The sequence below is a fragment of the Microtus pennsylvanicus genome, chromosome 11 (genome assembly GCF_037038515.1).
Source record: "Microtus pennsylvanicus isolate mMicPen1 chromosome 11, mMicPen1.hap1, whole genome shotgun sequence".
NCBI lineage: Eukaryota > Metazoa > Chordata > Mammalia > Rodentia > Cricetidae > Microtus > Microtus pennsylvanicus.
Genome location: NC_134589.1, coordinates 50304425 through 50321922, shown reverse-complemented (window position 1 = coordinate 50321922; position 17498 = coordinate 50304425). Strand labels below are relative to the sequence as shown.

Sequence of the window (17498 nt, the reverse complement as noted above, 5' to 3'; positions counted from 1 at the left end):
ATCAGTCTGAGCACACTGAACTTGATAGAAGAGAAATTGGGAGGTACCCTACAACAAACGGGCACAGGCGATCGCTTCCTAGGTATAACCCCAGCAGCACAGACATTAAGGGCAACATTGAATAAATGGGACCTACTGAAACTGAGAAGCTTCTGTAAAGCAAAGGACACTGTCACTAAGACAAAAAGGCAACCCACTGACTGGGAGAAGATCTTCACCAACCCCGCAATAGACAAAGGTCTGATCTCCAAAATATATAAAGAACTCAAGAAACTAGACTTTAAAATGCTACTCAACCCAATTTAAAAATGGGGCACTGAACTGAACAGAGAATTCTCAACAGAAGATGTTCAAATGGCCAAAAGACACTTACGGTCATGCTCAACCTCCTTAGCGATCAGGAAAATGCAAATCAAAACAACTCTGAGATATCATCTTACACCTGTCAGATTGGCTAAAATCAAAAATACCAATGATAGCCTCTGCTGGAGAGGTTGTGGAGGAAGGGGTTCCCTCATCCATTGCTGGTGGGAATGCAAACTTGTGCAACCACTTTGGAAGGCAGTATGGCGGTTTCTCAGGAAATTTGGGATCAACTTACCCCTGGACCCAGCAATACCACTCTTGGGAATATACCCAAGAGAGGCCTTATCATACAACAAAAGTATATGCTCTACAATGTTCATAGCAGCATTGTTTGTGATAGCCAGAACCTGGAAACAACCTAGATGCCCTTCAATGGAAGAATGGATGAAGAAAGTATGGAATTTATACATATTAGAATACTACTCAGCAATAAAAAACAAGGACTTCATGAATTTTGCATACAAATGGATGGAAATAGAAAACACTATCCTGAGTGAGGTGAGCCAGACCCAAAAAGAGGAACATGGGATGTACTCACTCATATTTGGTTTCTAGCCATAAACTAAGGACATTGAGCTTATAATTAGTGATCCTAGAGAAGCTAAATAAGGAGAACCCAAAGAAAAACATATAGGCATCCTCCTGAATATTAACCTTCAGCAAGCAATGAAAGGAGAAAGAGACAGAGACCCAAATTGGAGCACAGGACTGAAATCTCAAGGTCCAAATCAGGAGCAGAAGGAGAGAGAGCATGAGCAAGGAACTCAGGACCGCGAGGGGTGCACCCACACACTGAGACAAAGGGGATGTTCTATCGGGAACTCACCAAGGCCAGCTGGCCTGGGTCTGGAAAAGCCTGGGATAAAACCGGACTCTCTGAACATAGCGGACAATGAGGACTACTGAGAACTCAAGAACAATGGCAATGGGTTTCTGATCCTACTGCACGCACTGGCTTTGTGGGAGCCTAGGCAGTTTGGATGCTCAACTTACTAGACCTGGATGGAGGTGGGGGTTCCTTGGACTTCCCACAGGACAGGGAACCCTGATTGCTTTTCGGGCTGGGGGGAGACTTAATTGGGGGAGGGGGAGGGAAATGGGAGGCGGTGGCGGGGAAGAGACCGAAATCTTTAATAAATAAATGAATTAAAAAAAATAAATAAAAATAAAAAAAAATATACTTCAATAAAAAAAAATTTTCTCTTTGTTTGTATTTTACTATTTTCAACCCTGAGTTTGATTATTTCTTGCGATCTACTCCTCTTGAGTGTGATTAATTCTTTTGTTATTGTTCTAGAGCTTTCAGGTGTGTTGTGAAGTTGCTAGAATTAGATCTCTGTAGTTTTTTAATGTATTCACTAGCACTATGAACTTGCTTCTTAGCGCTGCTTTCCTTGTGTCCCATAAGTTTGGGTATATCATGTATTCATTTTCCTTGAGTTCTAGAAAGCCTTTAATTTCTTTATTTCTGTGTTGATCTATTTTTTTTAATGAGAAGATAGTTTTTCATTTTCCATGAGTTTGTATGCTTTCTGTTGTTGTTGATCCAGCTGTAATTCATGGTGATCTGACAGGATGCAAGACATTATTTCAATTTTCTTGTATCTGTTGAGACTTGCTTAGCGTCTGAGTATATTATCAATTTTGGGAAAATTCCACGAGGCTTAGAGAAGAAGGCATATCCCTTTGTGCTAGGCTGACTGCAGGTCTCCTCTCCTCCTCAGCTCCCAGTAACCCAAGTCTCATCTCCAACTAAAAGGAACACCTACTGTGGTCTCCTTTCCCCTCTGAGGACACTTCCTTCAAATGTCAAAGATCCTCTGCTCCAACCTTCCTTCCCCCAACTCATCCCAGGAGCTCAGCCTCCAAACCAGCTGGCACTCATTCCTGTGATCACACTAGCTGTGTAGTCATGGAAACAGGTAAGCTAACTGAGGACCTTCACTACTCCTTCCTCTCCCTCAAACCCAATACCCCAGTCTCATCACTATCTCTGCAACAGAGCACCTGTTTTTCAGCTTTTCTTCCTCCTCTGCCACCATCTCCTGTGGATCCCACAGACGTTCCCCTCCCAGCCTCCTTACCCCACTTGTTCCTTTATCCCAGCCCCCAATTCCAGCAGACACTGCCTGATAACCCACAGGCTACTCCTGCCAGGTAAGCAGGTAGGTTGTGTATAGATTTTCCTTTCTCCTTCTGTCCCTCTAGATCCAATCCAGTCTCACCCCCAGTGCTATAGCCTACCTGTGAGTGACCTCTTTTTACTGTTTCTCCTCTCATTTAGTCTCAGAGGAGACTAAAGAAGCAGGTTCTTGTTGAACACTGATCTCCTCCCTCCTGTGAACTCCTTCAGACTCTCAGCCTAGCCCCATTCCTAAGAGTCAGCTTTCAATGATAAGAAATAAGTTTTACTGGGAAACCTCACTGACCACACATATTAGGTGCATAAAATTTCCTACCAGTTGGGGAAAGTCAGGTCGGCAGAAGGAAAGGTACCAGACATCATACAACAGGCTATTTTCCTCAAATCACACCTCTGAGGTATGAATCGAGGTAAGTGATGCTATTAGTTAGTACAATACCACTGTCTCCAGTTTAGAAACCAGAGCATGGCATCTCAGAGAGAATAGACACTTCATGGTCTATCAGAACAAACTAGTTGGTCTGGTACCACCCTGATGTTTTTTTTTTTCTGTGTCATTTTTGGTTCTTTCTGCTAATTCATTTATTGTTTATGATTGTTGCATTTTTACACCCTCTGCCCCCCTGTCACTTGTCTTTACTATTATGATGTCATTGTTCCTCCTAAGCTCATCACATCCCAGTTTCCATACACTGGCTTGTTACTCTGTGGAGCCAATGCTAGCTGTGTAACTCAGAGACCTCTCTGTGAGGAACAATGTTCTTATTTGTCTTCAGGAAGACAGAGCAGAGCTTCTTAAACTCTTTCCACTTGTGGAAGCAGTTGTGCCCACTTCTGACTGTGAATTAAATGAATTGGCTCTTGAAAATGATTACATTCCTGTTCCTAGACCTGGGGAGTAACAGAAGTCTGACAGATTCTGCCCTTGTTCTTGAGAGACTTCCTGTATAATTACTGCATACACTGGAGCCTTCATATATATTTTTCTTTAAAAAAAGAAAAAAGAACCCAACAACATAATGAATAGAGGGGGGACTTGTAAATTAAGTTCTTTACAAATACAAGGCTTATTATTTGAATTCTCCACAATGCTAAAGAATAAAACTGATTTTAATGATGTAAAAAAAAATTTCCTACCAGGCAGCAAACACCCATCACACTCTCCCATAGTCAGAATAAACAGCAACCAAGGTACAAACACCTACCCAAAGCAAAACAAATCCAGATATCAGTATTTAGACCTTTAATCATTCTAGTTCCAGATGCCTAGATGATTGTATAAAAATACAGTCAATAACATCCAAGCAAATATATCTCAACTAGAGCCCACCTATCCACCACAGCAGTGCCAGAATATTCCAACATAGTTAAAGCACAAGAAAAAGGTCTTAAAAGTTTGTATGAAGATGATAGAGGTCCTCAGAGATTAAATTAATAAATCCCTTAAAGAAATCCAGGAGAATCCAAACAGTGTGAGGAATGAACAAATCCCTTAAAACATTTAAATCACACAAAGAACAAGGGAAGTAAATGAGTAAGTTGTTCAAGACCTGAAAATAGAAATAGAATGAATAAAGACAACAAAAACTGAGGGTGGGAAATATCCTTCCTTTCCTATTCATAAGAATTCACTTTCCAGGGAAAGCACCATCTCATTGTCTCCATTCCCATGCTCCCAGTTCTGCTTGTATCACGGTTGGTCAGGTGGTTTTGTGATGGCCACTCAGGCCATAAAGCCAGCTGGACAAGGCTCAATAGACTTGCTGGCTCCATTGGAAGTTTCCTGAGATGCACATCCCATATGAACAGGATGGGGAAGGGCAAGAGGGGACGTCTGGGTCCCCAAGAGATGTCCTAGGAACATTGCCATTTGAAGGGCAACTCAGATGGCCACTGGTTTATAGATGGAGAAACTGGAGGGCCAAAGGAAGGTCAGGCAGAGCCAGGACTCAAAGAAGTGTGCACTTTTCAGCCACTAAGATGTCAGGATCCCACAGAGACACCTCCTGACCTCTCAAAGAGGTCCATGATCAGGTGAGGATGTGTTTCCTTTAGAGCTTGGTAGACTTGGTCTTTGCTGGCCCTGTTCCAGGACCGACTGAGGCTGAAGAACTTCCGCATCTTGTCTTGGGTGGTGGCTTCAGCTCGCACCTCCTCATACTCCTCTTCACTCAGCACCAGACCATGCAGCTTGTCCAAGAGAGGGTCCACTGATGTCACTCGGGCCACCAGCTGCTCCCGATGCTGGTCCACGAAGTGTGGCAAGGCAGGAGCATCTAGGAGTGAAGACTGACACTGAGCATAGAAAGGGTCCTCCACGATTTTTTCCACTGTCTGCTCAGTTTTTGTTTTAATTTTTTTTTAACGTATCTCATCTGCATTGTGCACCTCTGGTTCCCTTCCTCCTCTGGGAAGTCATGAGAAAAAAATATCTGTACCCTTCCTGAGGCCAGTTATTAGTCTGACACTCTGCATAACTAAGAGGAAGGGTGTATGGTAAGGTGTTCAGGTTGGGAGTGGGTAGTATAGTAATGTATTATTTGTGTTTTAATAAACAAAGCTTGCCTGAAGATGAGTGAGAAAAGCAGTCATACTATTCAGCTATACAGGCCAGGGAATGGTGGCACACCTTTAATCGCAGGACTCGGGAGACAGAGGCAGAGGGTTCTCTGTTAGTTCTAGGCCAGCCTGGGCTACACAAGATTAAATCTGTCTTAAAGAGAAATAGAGCTCACACTCAGTTGATCCCAGCACTTGGGATAACATTTCTTTTTTAAATCCCAGCACTAGGGAGGTGGAGACAGGAGTGATATGGCTGGGTAGAGAGAGGAATATAAGGGGAAAGAGACAGGATCTCAGTGTACTGTGAAGTGTGGGTTGTGGAGTTTGGAAGTTTGTGGACAGGATCTCACCCCATTTCAGTCTGAGGTAGTGATGAGAGCCAGTAATTGGCCGCTTTGCTTTTCTGATCTTCAGGTTGAACCCCAATATCTGTCTCTGGGTATTTATTATTCGTGCTATAGGGTGGGGTTATGTTCAACATGGGAAGCCAAGAGGCATAAGAGAAACTCTGCCCTGGGGCAGGTACATGGCCTACCTGTCCTGGTAAGGTTTGCAAAGTGAGGCTCCCTCCTTTCTCACTGACATTCTCTCAAGGATCAGATGATCTATCTGCGGAATACTATTGGCTTCTCTGGCTCTGTATAAGTGTTACTGACCTTTGTGGACTGTAGGGATCATGGGCTGTGCAGGCCTGAGGTCTCCTGGAAGAAAGGAGAGATGATCCTCTCTAATGATTCTTTAAAATAAAATGGCAAAATGCTGAAATTCATGCAGAACCACTAGAGACATAGGATTTCCAAGGAAATTCTGAATAAAAAATGATTTTGTAGAAAACTTCATCACACTTCTTTCAAACCAATACTAGAGTCTTAGTAGTAAAAACAGCATGGTATTGACACAAAGAGATGTGCAGATCAATAGAATAGACTCGGAACCTAGATAAAAGTTTATTCAACCATACCTACCTTGACTTTGACAAAGAACCCAAAAATGTATTTGTATAAATGACAGCCTGTTAAACAGATGGTCCTGTAAAACTACTTAGCACTGTATGCAAGAATTAAACTAGATGCCTAGATCACACCTTTAAAAAATTAACTATAAATGATCAAAGACCTTAATTTGTGCCCCAACACCCTGAAACTTATAGAACAAACATAGGCAGAACATTTCAACAAATCAGTATATGTCAGGATTGTGTGAATAAGATTCTGGTAGCACAGGAAATAAAACCAAAACTTGGCAAATTGGATATCAGAACACTCAAAAAGTTCTGTAGATCAAAGGAAACTTATTGAGTGAAGATGTAGTTAAGAATGGGTGAACAATTCCCAGGTAACATCTGACAGAATATTAGTAATAGGAATATATATGGATCAGAAAACCTAAATAGCAAGGAAATGGCACAATTCTGAGATTTGCCATAGGAGTAGCAGCAGAATTCTTAAAAGAGAAAACACATATGTGTACGAAACACTTAGAAATTAGAAAAATACAGGTTAAAATTTGTTATGATTTTCTCTCATTTTTAAATTAAAACAAACAAACAAACCCAGGTCTTTGAAGGTCTTAGGCCCTTAGAAAAACTACATTTACTGCCTACATAAAGGAACATGGTGTCAATTCTCTTGTAAATAGCAATGTTTATACCAGAGACAAAGGCTACTTTCAGTCTTCTCCAGAAAAGCCTCTCTTTGCTGTGAATGGAGGTGCCTGCAGATACCTACTGCTGTGCAGGATACTGAGACTAAGGGATGGTTGAGTACTAATCCCTATTAGTAGACAATTATATCACTCCTCGAGGATCTAGGAACATTGTGGAAGAAAAATTGGAAAGAATGTAGGGACAAAAGATATGGGGAAGGGCTGTGAAGATATGGAGAACATATGGAGAATATATAGATAAGAGGTTGTGGTCTCTTCTAAGCATGACATGACCATGGCCATCATGAACTCTTAGCACCTGTACTTACTGCCTCTGGACCCACACAAGTAGGGCCCTAGACATGGGGAAGCAGCTCACAGGGGCCGTGCTACTTAGGGCTTTACTACTGACAAATAATAGATTAAGGGAGAAGAGGGTGTATACAATCCATCTGTACCCACTGGTGAACTCACTTGCTTCCCTACTGGGAAGTTCAAAACCCTCAGGCACACAGAGGATCCTACTTAAACTCTGTAAGACACAAGCAATAATGAATATGGGGAGATGATTTGTAGAAAAGAAGAGGGGCTGGCAGGAGGTTAATAAGGTTTCTTTAGGATGGAATTCCTAGAATGCATTGTATGCATGTATAAAATTGCCAAAAGACGGGGCTGGAGAGATGGCTCAGAGGTTAAGAGCATTGCCTGCTCTTCCAAAGGTCCTGGGTTCAATTCCCAGCAACCACATGGTGGCTCACAACCATCTGTAATGGGGTCTGGTGCCCTCTTCTGGCCTGCAGACATACACACAGACATAATATTGTATACATAATAAATAAATAAATATTAAAAAAAATTGCCAAGAGACAAAGGGATTTTAAGATTAAGAATCTCCTGATGGAAAAATCTCTTCCTTTTCACTGTTCACATTTAAATGTGAACTGTTACTAGTTGCTTTCTGCATCTCAAAATCTGTCATTTCTAGGGCACTGGGAGTAGAAATCACGATGCAGGACTGAGAAAATGGGGCGTAGGATATGCAGTGGCTTGCATGTAACATGTTCTGTGATCATATGTTGAAAGATTGGTTCTGCAGCGGTAATTGTCATGAGGACTGTGGTGTGATGAACGAACACACACACTAGTACACTCATAATTGCATGGACCCTGAGAATGGTACTGGAAACCATGAGAGTGCACAGTTGGAGGAACTGGGACACTGGAGGCCCATCCTGGAATAGGCTTCCCACCTCCTCCTTCTCCTCCTTTTGGCCTCTCTCCCTCTCCTCTCTTCTGTCCCTGCTCCTCTTCTGTTCTCCTCTTATCTTCACCTTTTCCTGCTTCTCCCCCCCAAGGCACTCACTCTAACTCTAACCTCCTGCTTTGGTTCTAGCAAAAGCCACATAACTGATCTGACTATTTCATGACACCAAGAATTAACGACAACACACCTTCCCAATTCATTGCCTTTTTCAACCTTTTGAGTATCTGGATCTAAACTAATTTTACCTGGATTCAGCAAGGCTTCCCATTTGAGATTTCCATTCTTCTTGTCTGTGATTTTCAGTTTAATCACTGAATCCATGTGGCCAACATAGATCTCAGAGAAGAGCTGGGATTCCCTGGAGCTCCGGTAGCACAGCTCCAGTTCCTGAAGGGGGCGAGGACAGATTCTGTTTCAGAATTCTCTACTCAAGAGAACAAGTGTTTTCCACACCCCTGTGCTTTCTTATTCTTGCACACCATAATAGACCCTGGCTTAGGCACTGTGTGTCTTTTGCAATGAGTTAACCTATAGCTTTGAATGCACATCTTTACTCAGAAGACTGGAACATTGTGAAAGGGGACATAGAAAGAATGTAGCAACAGAAGATATGGAGAATGCTAATGGGCCCAGGTTAGCCCACATACTATTCCTTTTCTCATCACTCTGACAAAAATATGGCAGAAACAACTTAAGAAAGAGCTTATGTTGTTTAGTTTCATGATGGGAACGCATGTAAACTGGAGCTCTGTTATTTGTGGCAGGAGCTTGTGGCGTACCTTGTTATATATGATCAGGAATCCAAGTTTGAGGTGAGGAAGATGTAGAGGCTATAGCCCTCAAGGCCTTCCACTAGTGGCCTGCTTGTGATTGTTGGCCTCACATATTTGTTTCCACAACTCCCCAAACACTAGCAGTAACTGGGGATCAAGTGTTTAACATTTACACCTGTAGGAGACCTTTCAGATTCAAACCATGATGAATGAGAGCTCATCCTGAAGTCCTTGACCCAGGACTTGCTGCACAGTAGGCTCTGCCCTTCTCTGTACTGTATTAAAACCAACTCCTCAGTTCACCAGACCTTCTGTGTGATACCTTAAATTGCTTTCCACTTAACTTGGAAGTTTTCTTGCTCATCCTAAAGCCCAAATCATTTTTCCCCAATCTCAGTTTGCTGTAAATCCTTTTAATGTGCCCCAAATCCGGCATCTGATCCTGTATAATAGCAAACCCCTGGATGCTTACCTTTGGAATGATTTCCAGGTTCTTGGAAGCAGACACTATGTACCGTGATCCAATGTAAAGAGAGTCTACTGGGGGTGGCTTGTGTATTCGAACAAACTGAAACCTCATTTCTTGTTCATCAATGGCCTAGGGAACATTGCAGACAGAGATTTAAATAGATTTCAGTACTGCAACAGTTATCTGGTCTGAATAAGGTGTGTTGGTTGATCAGTACATTTTTGTGTGATATGGTGATGTCAGCTCCAGGGAAACCTTCTGACTTTTATTCTGCCATATAGATTGCAAATTATTGGCCTCTGTCAGGGTCATTGTGGAGACTGTGTCCCTGACAGAGAAGAAGGGAGTTGGTTTCATGTTGGATACGGAGAATTTCCATTCTTCTGATGGGTGGAAAGAGGCCATAGAAGGATGTGTAGAGATAAAGGGGTGTTAATGGCAGTTGAAGAACCTCTGTTGTGAGGAGGCCAAGAAGACTGCAGACTCATAATCACCAGGGTTCCCCTGATAGAACTGTATCCCACTCCATGTGGAGAATTTTTCCAAAGGGATAGCTATATTTTCAAGTATTCTGTCAATCCACCCTAGCCCCACATTTCTGGTCCTCAGTGTTACCTTCTGAATGGTCCAGTCATTGGGGATCAGGTAGAGATGAAGGGTGACATTCTGGAGATTGAGGTAATAGTAGATCAACGTGACAGAAGTGATGCGGATGAAATGTCTGACAGGAGGCATAATTCTTAGTAGAACTCCAATTGGGGAGAAGCTTGGGTTTTCCAAGACTGTGTAGCCCTGCTCCACTTTGGCTGGCACTTCTAGGACCATCCCGTGTCTTTGAAAGTGGGCCACGTGGAACCAGGAAGTGTCCACCTGTCCCTCTGTGAAAGAACAGATTCAGTGACATGGATTTAGTGTTTCTACTGAACTGTGCTTGGCTGGAAAAAGAGCCACTAAGATGTGGAATGGCGGTGGTGCTTAGAATGAGAATGGGTGGCTGTGTTTGGTGGAACTGCTTGAGAAGGAGTGGGAGGTGTGACACTGGAATGGGATTTGAGGTCTTTTCTCCTCCTCGTCCTCCTCCTCCTCCTCCTCCTCCTCCTCCTCCTCTTCCTCCTCCTCCTCCTCCTCCTCTTCTTCTACTAAAAAAGAAGTTTTATTTGTTTCCAGTTTTATTTCTCTCTCTCTTCCTTGTCACTAAGGACGTGAGCTTTCAGCTCTGCTCCAGTGCTATGCCTGCCTGCTGCTGCCATGCCGTCTGCCATGATGGTCATGGACTCTTAACTCTGAAACTCTAACCATTCCCAAATCTTTTTTCTATAATTGCTTTGGTCATGAAGTATTTTCAGCTTTTGGTTAGTTTGTTTAATTGAAAAGCCATGAACAAGAAAATCTTAAGTTTTATTAATTAATTCCCACTGAGAACATAGCAGATTAATAAAACATTTCCATACTATTGGTTCACCATGCTGTGAGGTGACTGTGATGTGTTACCATAGTGACTCATGCAGATTACCACTCATTGGAGCAGCCTTGGCTTTGACCTGTCTTGATGCTGGGGGAGCATTCACAGTACAATGGAAATTCTTGATGGTCTCATCCATGGATCCTACAATGAATACAGCCTCAGAGGCCATTGTTAGAGACTGCGCATCCATTAGGATCTCTGATGCGCTGCCATCGCCAACTTCAGTGTCTTTGGAGTGTAGTGTCCACTAATGTGCTTGTTGCACGATGGAGTTTGCTGTTATGAAAGAGACCAGGGATTCCTAACTTTGTTCACTGAAGACAAGTGGATGCATCTGTGGAAACATTAGTGTCAAATGTGAGCTTGATGAAATCTAGAATCACCTTAGATCCAGGCCTCAGGGCATGATAGAAAGAAACTATCTTGATTGGGTTAAAGATTTGGGAGGACCTAACCACTGTGGGATCCATGGACTAGGATCCAGGGTTGTGTAAAATGGAGATTGTCATATGAGTACAAGCATTTAGTGGTTTCTCTTCCCTCTGTTGACAAAATTTATCAGGCATTGCAGGCTCAATGTTCTCAGATCTCCATGCCATGATGAACTATTCCTTTAAAGTGTGTGCCAAATAAATCTTTCTTCTAAGTTTCTTTATTTAGGTATTTTGTTTGAGCTACAAGACTTTGATAACTTGTAAACTTGGATAGAAAATTGATACCAGGAGTTGGGTCATTGCTATAATTATCCTGGTCACATGGGTTTTAGGCATTTGGAAGAGTTTTGTGGCTAGAATGTAGAAGAGTTTGGTCCTTAGGACTAGGAAAGTCCTTCTATGCTGAAAGCAGAGCTTATGGCTACATTCTTTTGGAAGCAGGAAAGACAAGAATGCTGAGAGAGGGGGTGGAGGCCAGTTCATGTCACTTTTAGAGAGGAGGAAGATTTCCATTGAAACTGTAAAAGGTGCCATTCATGAGACAGTTTGGCCAAGAATCTAGTTTTGGTGCATAAATGTCCTCAATATGAGTAAAGTTGAATTTAAATATAAAATACTATTTGGCAGGAAAAATTCCAAGACATAAAACATTGACCCTGATTCAAAAAGAAAAATCAGTTGTACATATTAGAGATCAGCATCACTGCAGGGAGAGCACAGTGACAATAGGAAAGGTGAGCTGAGGGCAAAATCTCACTCTTCATGGGCTCACCTTGTGAACAATAAAATTAATTAAAGACAGAAAGACTTAAGTGGTCGTGTTCCCTGTTCCACAAATGCAAATCCCAAGGAAGTGTTTCCCCATGATCAGCACATCATTTAGGGAGGCCAAATCCATGTAGCAGTGCTTCCTGTCAGGTTCAGGAGCTCAGGATCTTCTGTATGTGCGTGTCACTATTATTTTTATTTTCTTTTGAGGTTTTCAACTTATTCCTGCTTGATTTCTTCGTCTGCTTTTTTTTTCTTGGGGGCTTGCTGTTAACTATGAATATCTTTAACCTGAGGATGCTTACTGGTGTTTTCTATTCAACGTTCTCCTTTTGGCTGGTGCCACCTGAGTTTCTATTTTACTTTTCAATACTTCTTTAGCTGTTGGGTCTCCCCTCTTGTGGCTGCTCATCACCTTTATAACAAGAACATCTTCTGCTGTGTGCTGGATTCTCCTAGTGTCTATGTTGGACTTATTCCTGTGCTCCTTGTAGCCAAAGAAGTAACTGACCTCAGTAGCCACTCGTATAACACCAGGTTCCTTGATGTTGTGTTTTCCTTTCTTAAGCAGAGTCTGGCTGTATAGTCTAATTTCCTCTTGCATTCCAAATTCTCTTGTCTCAACCTCCAGAGATCTGTAGTAAAGGTTTCCATCATGAGACCTTACACAGGAAATCTTATATTTATTAAAATATCTTCTGAAGGAATCCTTGGTGATGACTGAGGTTGGGACAATTCATGAGTTCCCCTCTTTCCTTAGGACACCATTATTCTGTGGCTCCAGTTCTCAAATGAAATCTGAAGACATCATTTTCTCCCCGCCTGTAGCAATGTAGTGGAGTGTTGGTAAACCTTGGGTACCAAATGATCCTTGTTATTTTTCTTTCCAACAATGTCTTCACATTGTTCAATTTATTCTGTTTCCTGCTGGACTCTTGTGAGATATGCTGTGTAAGGAGCGCTTATTAATCACCAGTTAATATAGCTACTGAGAATATTACTTTCCACTCAGGGTCTCATTTAGTTAATATAAAATAAAGTATAAGGCTTGGAAACATGTGCTTCAAAGAAAATACATCATAGACAAAGGAATGACAAAACATCTCAGTGTCGGTGTTCACAACCTGCTCTGCCGTGCTAAGGAAGGCATAGACCTTTCCTCATCACCCAACACCCTACACTGTCCTGTATGACCTCTCAAGTCCTCCATTTCCACCACCCTACTCTTTTTTTTGATACAGGGTTTTTTTCTGTAGCCCTGGCTGTCCTGGAACTCACTTTGCAGACCAAACTGGCCTCGACCTAATAGAGATCTGTCTGTTTCTACCTCCTGAACGCTTGGATCAAAGTCATGCACCATCACCGCCTGGCCTCCACCCTACTCCCTATCCTTCCCATGGTTACCTTGGAGATCCACAAAGTGAGGGAGGTACACAGCAGCCACAGCTCCCCGCTGAGCCTTGATGTCAAACAGAGGCCCAGCCACCATGTGACTGTCCTGCAAGGGAGTCTTGTCCAGGTATTGGCTCCAGGCACAGAATCCAATTTCGATGGTTGCTTCCCTTGTTACCACAAAGTGGAGTCCTATGTTGGCACAGTGGTAGTAACCAGCTACAGGGAACTGAACTCTAGAAGAGGGAAAGGCAGACACCAGTGAACACCAGCTCTGTTCACCTGCAGGATGCAGACCAGGTGAAGGGTTGGGGACACAACAGACTTAAGCCAGATGACTCTGAGTTCTGTTTCCTCTGTGGTCTGTAGGTGATCCCTGACTAAAGAAGTCATTTAACCCCCAAACTGTTTCTTCATCTGTAAACAGGGGTAATGACAACACCATCTTCTAGACCTGATAGTACTGAGTGTTCTAGAGTAAACCTACAGGTGACACACACCTGGAGCAGTTAGCTAGTCCTGTGATGATGATGATGATGGTGGTGGTGGTGGTGGTGATGAAAGTGGTGTGTGTGTGTGTGTGTGTGTGTGTGTGTGTGTAGTTCTGGGGTCAATGTAGGACCTTGTGCACACTAGGCAAGGGCTCTACCACTAAGGTAAACCTTTCTTCAGATTCTAGTGTTTATATTCCTTAAGAATATATTTCCCTAAAATAAGAGTCTATCTGCAATTATTAGTGGTAAATCCTTGGCCCTGAAACAATGCTTTACCATGATCTTCAGAGATTTTCTTTCTGCCTGGTGACTGGTGGGTGGACAGGTGTCAGCTTCTGTGGGAGGAAGTTAAAGTGACAGTTTCTCCAGCTGAGACAGTGACTGTGACAATGTTGGAGGAGGATCCAGGTTATGTCAGATACCGTGACTGTGGGTATAGTCACTCATCACTCATGAGACTATAATTCTCATAGGTCAGGGCTGCAGTACGCATCCTCATGTTCTTAGGTCCCAGTGGGTTTTTGGCACACAGTGGTTGTTAGTAAGCAGGAGTTGGAGCGAAATCTAAGAAACTGAAGAAACCAAATATAATGATGGCAGGGATGCTGCTTACACCATGAATAAAACAACCAGTCCACATTTCAGATAATGAGCAAAGTTGAGAACAGACCGTGTAGACGGAATGAAGGATTCAGGGCAGCTCTGTTGATTTGGTAATGGTGTGCTGGTCATGGTAGACGAGGTCCTGTCTGAACTAAAATGGAGGCATAGAGATAGGGAAATATATGTGGTAAAATCTCATGTTCTGGACTCACTCTACTGTGACAGTGATGAGAAAGGAGGAATGTAAATAGTTTTTAAAGTGTGGAAAGTGTATTGGGAAAGTCACCTTTTTCTAGGCAGAGCTCACTCACCTGTACAGATTCCTCTCTCTGTCAATCACCTCTGTGGCCACAGGTCCTGTAGGGCCCCAGAAGTCATCTTCAGTACCCTGTGCTTCCATGAGTCTGTGATCTGGAGAGGCAGGGGAAGATGGGTAAAAGGTCATTAGTGGTGTAAATGATGAACACCATTCCTCTAGAAAAGGCCAGACAGAGGTCAGTCTCATCTCCCCAGCTTCTCCCAGTGCTGGACCATGACTGAACTCTTTTCCAGGTTCTCTCGCCTAGGTATTAGCAGGAGGCATGCCTGAAGATTTTATCACTGCTCATCAGGCTACCTGCATGCTTTTCATTTACATATAATTGAATACATCAATATACATTATTTATAATAAACTATATATTTATATATATATGTGTGTGTGTGTGTCTTTCCGCTGTGCTTCTTAAGCAACTATCCCACCATAATACCTGCCTCCATGCCAGCTGCATTGTTTCTTTCTTACTGGTCCATAAGTGTTGATTTTTCTAGTATGTCTCACGTGGCATGATAAAAAATAAAAGAAGATAGCTCATAATATGGTGAGCAGGGATAGGGAGATGAGTCCCAGGCCATAGCAGCTAGGAATGAGACACAGAGCTCTGGTATAGAGCTGAATGCAAGTCACAGACTTGAGAATGGGGCATCAGCAGCCCACAAAGTCTGGGAAAGAAGCAAACAGTATTCCCTCTGTTTTCTAAGTGTGGAATGTCTTGCAAAGGGTGCTGCTCTTATTGGAGAGCCTGTACGATTCCATCTCAAAGACAGGAATACAAATGACGACTACCTTCACAGCATTTGTTGCAGATAATTTGTTTTTGTTTTTGTTTTGTATATGACTGGGACAATTCACCAATGAAATATCAGCAATATCTCTGCCTCAACAAGATCTTCACAGTGACAGAACTAGCTGACAGGCTAATGTGGATGGGGGAGATCTCATAATGCCCCACTCCTAAATGAAAATCTATAATCATTCTTGCTAGCCCCATAATGGCTCCCTCAATCAAGATGTCTCTTTCCTTGTTCTCTGTCTCTGTCTCTCCCCCATCTTGATCATCCCATTTTTTTCTAGCTCTCCTTCCTGCTCCCTTTCTCCCCTCCAACTCCCCTTCTACTTTCCGTTTTCACCACACCCCATGCTCCCAATTTTGTCAGGAGATCTTGTCTATTTCCCCTTCCCAGGGGGAACTCATGTATGTTTCTCTTAGGGTTCTTCTTGTTACTTAGCTTCTCTGGGGTCTTAAACTATAGGTTCGTATCCTTTGCTTTACAGCTAGTAAATACCTATGAGTGGTTACACACCATGTTCATCTTCCTGGGTCTGGGTTACCTCACTCAGGGCAGTTTTTCAGTTCCATCCACTTGCATGCAAATTTCAAGAGGTCACTGTTTTTTTTTCTTTTAACCTCTGAGTAGTTCCCCACTGTTTAAATGTACCACATTTTCTTTATCAATTCTTAAGTTGAAGGTTAATTCCAGGTTCTGACTATTATGAATAATTCTGCTATGAACAGTCCTTGCACTAGATAAAGTCCCAAGAATTTATAAGGATGACCCCAGCTAAGTCCCCAACCAATTGTGGAGAGGGTGCCTGAACTGGCCTTGCCCTGTAGTCAGACTGATGACTATCTTAAATGTCATCATAGATTCCAGCAACAGATGGAAGCAGATGCAATGAATCACATCAGAGCATTGGGCTGAGCTCCCAAAATCCAGTCAAAAAGAAGGAGAATTGAGAATATGAGCAAAGAGAACAAGACCCTGATGAGGATACCCTCTTACGTAACTTACCTGAGCTAATAATAAGCCTTCCAACTAAGGCCTTACAGCAAGGGAACCAGCATAGACCCTCTGAATGTGGGTAATAGTTGTATGGCTGGGGCAGACTGTGGGGTCACTGGCAGTGAGACTAGGATTTATTTCTACTGAGTGTTCTGACTCTTTGGAACCCATTCTCCCTGGAGGGATACCTTGCTCAGCCTAGATATAGTGGGAAGGGCCTTGGTCCTGCCTCAAAGCAATGTGCTAGATTTTGTTGACTTCTTATGGGAAGGCTTATCCTCTCTGAGGAGTGGATGGAGGGTGGAATGGGGAGTAGGAGGGGGAAGGTGCAGGGAGAAGGAGGAGGGGAGGGAGTGGGAAATGAATTTTGGCATGTAAAATGAGAAAAGATAGTTTAATAAAAGAAAACCTACAAGCAATTAATAGCTGGTAGGAGAGGGATAAAATCAGTCTTCTTAAGGAATAGTTTCCTAAAAGGCTATTTAGTTTCAAGTGGTCAACCTAAAACATACAAATGACCAACACTAAATGGATTCATCAAGTTGTACTTATATATACATATGCATACATGTGTAAATACACGTGTAATAAACAATAATACATAAGAACAGCTCATGAATTTGAGACAGACTTTGTTGGTGGGGAACAGGAATTGTTGAAGCAGACAGAATTAGGGCTGGAAATGATGTAAATATAGTACTTGTGTATTAAATTCTAAAAAAATAAAGAAAGGAATGATGCCATCCTCCCACAGATGCTCCTTCATTTGGTAATCATGAAGCTCTGGGTCTGAACCCTTCACATACCTGATTGTGGTCTCTGTTGCTTGAATGAGGTCAATCTGTTACCCATTCCTTTTCCTTCCGGGTTCTTAGTAGGGATCATCACACGTGGTTTCCTGCATAGAGATATGTTCTTTCCCTCAGATGTCAGGAGAAACCATGAAAACCAGGGCTGTGTACACAATATCCCAACATAAAATCCATCTCATCTGAATTTGAACTCAGTTCCATGATTT

At 42.6% G+C, this 17498-nt stretch overlaps 1 protein-coding gene across 3 annotated transcripts in view; it reads right to left on the bottom strand.

The window, feature by feature from the left end:
* Positions 1-3113: 3113 nt before the first annotated feature.
* LOC142860484 (NACHT, LRR and PYD domains-containing protein 1a-like) overlaps positions 3114-17498 on the bottom strand; it is a 66686-nt gene continuing 52301 nt past the window's right edge. The window contains exons 13-20 of one of the 3 annotated variants that reach the window (XM_075991806.1): positions 17287-17378; positions 14689-14788; positions 13293-13516; positions 9837-10099; positions 9225-9350; positions 8225-8366; positions 5728-5772; positions 3114-4785 (exon numbers count right to left, since the gene is read on the bottom strand). In XM_075991806.1, the coding sequence (XP_075847921.1) occupies positions 4493-4785; positions 5728-5772; positions 8225-8366; positions 9225-9350; positions 9837-10099; positions 13293-13516; positions 14689-14788; positions 17287-17378 (1285 nt within the window). In that variant the 3' untranslated portion in view covers positions 3114-4492. Of the gene's footprint in view, positions 4786-5727; positions 5773-8224; positions 8367-9224; positions 9351-9836; positions 10100-11777; positions 12524-13292; positions 13517-14688; positions 14789-17286; positions 17379-17498 lie in introns of those variants that run through there. The other 2 variants (XM_075991807.1, XM_075991808.1) reach the window with 2 other exon arrangements.